General features: G+C 55.9%; 1 protein-coding gene across 1 annotated transcript; it reads left to right on the plus strand.

Annotated features, from left to right (window-relative positions):
- Nucleotides 1-2,780: 2,780 nt before the first annotated feature.
- Nucleotides 2,781-3,662, plus strand: LOC101773501. Its single transcript, XM_004983826.3, has one exon. It carries the CDS (start codon nucleotides 3,022-3,024, stop codon nucleotides 3,439-3,441), a length of 420 nt encoding a protein of 139 aa, XP_004983883.1. The 5' UTR covers nucleotides 2,781-3,021; the 3' UTR covers nucleotides 3,442-3,662.
- The last annotated feature ends 48 nt before the right edge of the window (nucleotides 3,663-3,710 follow it).

Genomic DNA, 3,710 nt, shown 5'->3' on the forward strand with positions numbered 1-3,710 from the left:
TTTAGAAGGGTGGAACAAACAGGTCCTTACATAGTTGGCAGATGAAATTTAATCCTAAATAAAGAAGGTTCACAGTTGGTATACTTTGGAGGCTACAAGTGGCAGATTCACAGTTTAAAGGTTCTCCTATCAGAGTCTTGCTTTGGAGGCCGCGGGTCACCACTTCCGTTCAAGCTGCAATATAGTTAAGAAAAAATAAATATAAAGCTGCTAATGCACGTAGACTTTAAAAGAAACTAAAAATTTGTGCCATCTTACGTTCTTCCGTGGCCATCGGATGCATCCACCAACTGCAGTTGAAAGCTTTGCTAATGTTCCCTTGTGAGTGAGGTAGCAAACCCTAGCGTGGACGACGAGGTCGTCTCCGATGGCGGCGAGGATCCCCGGCGGTGGAGCTCCCAAACCCTAGCGCTGATTCGAAATTGTTTTGGTTTTCTCTTTACGTTTTCCCCTTCTGCGTTCGGTGGAGGCGCGAGGACTTCACGGGAGCCAGGAAGGCAGCGATGCTTTTTTGGAGGTGGAAGGGTTTCCTTGCTATTTTTAGGTTCTATAGGGTTCCTTTTGCAGGCGTCTTTTGCAAAACGCCTGACGCCTCCATGTAAACGGCGTTTCAGAAAAACGCCTCCCAAGGACCTTGCTTCTTAGGCCTTTTACAAAAAACGCCCTTGAATGTTTGATGTATTTAGGCGATTTGAGAAAAACGCCGTAGCTTCAGAGGAACCGAGGCGTTTGGCAATACGCCTCTAGCAAAACGCCTTGGAAGGCCTGCTGTGCTGTAGTGGCAACGATCGAGAATGCCGCCGCCGTCGCGCCCCAGCTATCGGAACCGGCCACGGCGACCGACGCCGCGTGGAACGCAACGGCGGCCACGAAGAGCCGCCGTGCCGACGCCAGAGCGCGCTGCTGCGCGGGAGCCGCCCGCAGCCGGTCGATGCACAGGACGACGACGACGAGGGCCGCCGTGTCCACGAAGGCGAGCCTGTTGAGCAACTCGAAGAGGCGGGCCCGGAGCGGCTGCTCTCCGGTCTCACGAGCCAGCGACACCCACTCGGGCGGATGGGCGAACGCCAGGGTCAGCCCGAACAGCAGGATCAGTCCCGATGCCATGAAGGCCCCAGCCATGGCCTTGAGCTCACCAGCGGCGAGCCGGCGCTGTCGAGGGGAGTGCCTGTTTGGAAGTAGCCATGGTAATAAGGTTAGTTGGATGATCTAATGGTAGGAACTGGTTTGGGAAAAAGGAAAAATGCGTATGCGACATTTTTTCACATGAAAGTTGAGGAACGCAACATGTTTTCCCAGAAAAAAAGATAAGCAAACTGAACAAATCAGATCCAAAGAGAGCATACCCGCGCATGCTCGGCAGCACGGTTGCCGCCTAGGCCAGCCCGCGGCACGCCACCAGATCCATCGACCGTCCGCCGCTTTGGCCTCTCGCGCCGCTACAGCCGGCCAGCCGCTCACCTCTCTCTGCGGGGAACCAGGCGTGAAGCAGTTCTCTCTGGGTGGTGGACTGGTGGTGGTGAACTGGAGGGAGAGAGGTCAGGGGTTGGTGTCACAGGCTCCTAGCCCGGGCATGGCGTGCTCCTTTTGACATCGCGGCGGCCTGTCCTCTCACGCGCCCGGCCACCGTCTCACATGCGAGGGATTGGAGCGCACTCGTCCTGATTGCCGGAATTGGGCCGAGCGGGCAGCTTCCCGCAGCGAGCTAATGAGAGCTAGGTTAGCACGAAGATGGAAGCACATGTGGGTGATAAGTGATAGCGTTCGGCCGGCGAGAAAGGCCAAGACCCAAGAGGACGGTCACGCAACGTCCCGTCGCCTTTGGCCAGGGTCCCCTCGCCTGCGTTCTCAGTTTACACACAGGTTCGTGTGCTATCGGACTGCGCCACCCACGAGTGGGCTCCCCGGTTCATTTCGAGGCCTCTCTCTCCCTCTCTTTCCCTCTATCCGTCCGTCGTGCTGTGTGTTCGTGGTAACAGTTGTTTTGTTGGGCAAGTATTGATGGTGGTAAACTGATAGTTGCGATGAGATTAAGCAGTGGCTTCAAAGAAATCTTTTCGCGCGCTCTTGTTACATACGTCCGGGTCCTGAGGACAAAACAAGCATCATCGGTGTGTGAATGACAAAGGATAATAGCATTCTCTCAAGATGATGTGTAGTTTCACACTTACTAAGTTATATCCCTGTTCTAAGATCGTATGGAAGATGCCGTAACAATGGCATTCTGATGCAAAGGGATTGATGCCGTAGATGTGCATGAGTGCATCAGTCTAAGCTGATTGTGGAGAGCGCTTTTCGCTGGAGAGATAGTGGGCTGGGCTACAGCTATGCCATCAGGGCCCTCCCTCCACAAACACCGCATCTGTAGTCGGGTCCGGCCCATACGTAAGCAGGCCTTGTCGGGCCCCGTACGAAGGAGATAGAAACTTGACCAACAACAAATCGAGTCAACGCACGTCAAGATGGACCCGTTCCGCACGTCCACTAATTGCAAACCAACTCGTTGGTGCTCGTCAGGACTCAGGAGCGACCAGTGAAATAATACTGAACTTTTGTTGTGGTGGAGGACACAGATTCTCGTCCAGGTCACAACTCTCCAGCAACGGATAAGACCGCAAGCATTCCCCTAATCATTCATCTCGACACGTTAGTCTATTAAACAGTACTAGCAACATGCGGCGTTTCGAAATACTTGCTTAACTTTCAGGCACCGTTCTAACTGCAAAAGATGCTGCTTTCATCATTCCTGAGCCTGAAGTCAGCAGCCGGCAAGATTTAGCCATCGTAATTACGCATCATAATAAGTGTACTTATGCTATTGCTAACCATGGATTAGCCGATTAGAACGGTCTAAGCACCTCGCTTAGCTGGAGCCTGGAGCCAACACCATATAAAACCTTAGCTTCTATTGTTATTGCACCACCTCCTCGAAGCCGACCCCGTATACGCGTATCGCCACGCCGCGTCAGTTCCCTTCCACTTCCTCTGCTCCGTGTCCTCCTCCCCTCGCCGCGGCCGGCCATGGCGAACGACGGCTCGCCGGGCGGGCGCGCCGGCAGGAGGTGCGGCTCGCTCACGCGCGTCGACCTCCTGACCCTCCTCCTCGCCGCGGCTCTCTGCTCCGCGTCCTACTGCCTGGGGATATGGCACAACAGCCGCGGCGCCGCGGACAGTAGGGTCCTCGGGCCGAGCGCAGCGTTAGCCGTCGGGGCAGCGTCGTCATGCGGGGGCGACGCCGACGAGCCGCTCGACTTCGAGACGCACCACGCTGCCGAACACGCCGGGCTCTCCGTGTCGACGCCGGCGACGATGGACACGAGCACGCGGCGGGCACTACGCGGCGCCACGCCCGGCGGAACGGGGCACCGCGGCGTGGCGTGGGCCGCGCGCGGCGGCGATGGAGGCCTCCGGTTCGCGGACGCCGGCGCCGTCCGCGCCTAGGTCGACGTCGTGTGTCCTCCAGGGCTTCGGTGCGCGCCGCTCTGGACGTCGGAGCCGCTCTCGGAGTCTCTCAAGTCGTCTCTTCCGAATAAGGGGTGCGAATTTACTGTTGGGTCCTTTTTGGTTCGTTGTTTAGAGTTTGAAATCATCTAGGGATCTATATGAAAAATTCGCTCACAGCGATATGGACCCGTTGGAGTTTAGTTCACTCTCTCTCTCTCTCTCTCTCTCTCTGGCTATCTTAGATGTTGATATCTGTCGACATCTAT

The sequence above is a fragment of the Setaria italica genome, chromosome IX, assembly GCF_000263155.2.
Source record: "Setaria italica strain Yugu1 chromosome IX, Setaria_italica_v2.0, whole genome shotgun sequence".
In the NCBI taxonomy this organism is placed as follows: Eukaryota; Viridiplantae; Streptophyta; class Magnoliopsida; order Poales; family Poaceae; genus Setaria; species Setaria italica.

Excerpts from the sequence above, each read along its gene's own strand:
- LOC101773501 (XM_004983826.3), top strand. The coding sequence starts at position 3,022 with ATGGCGAACGACGGCTCGCCGGGCGGGCGCGCCGGCAGGAGGTGCGGC.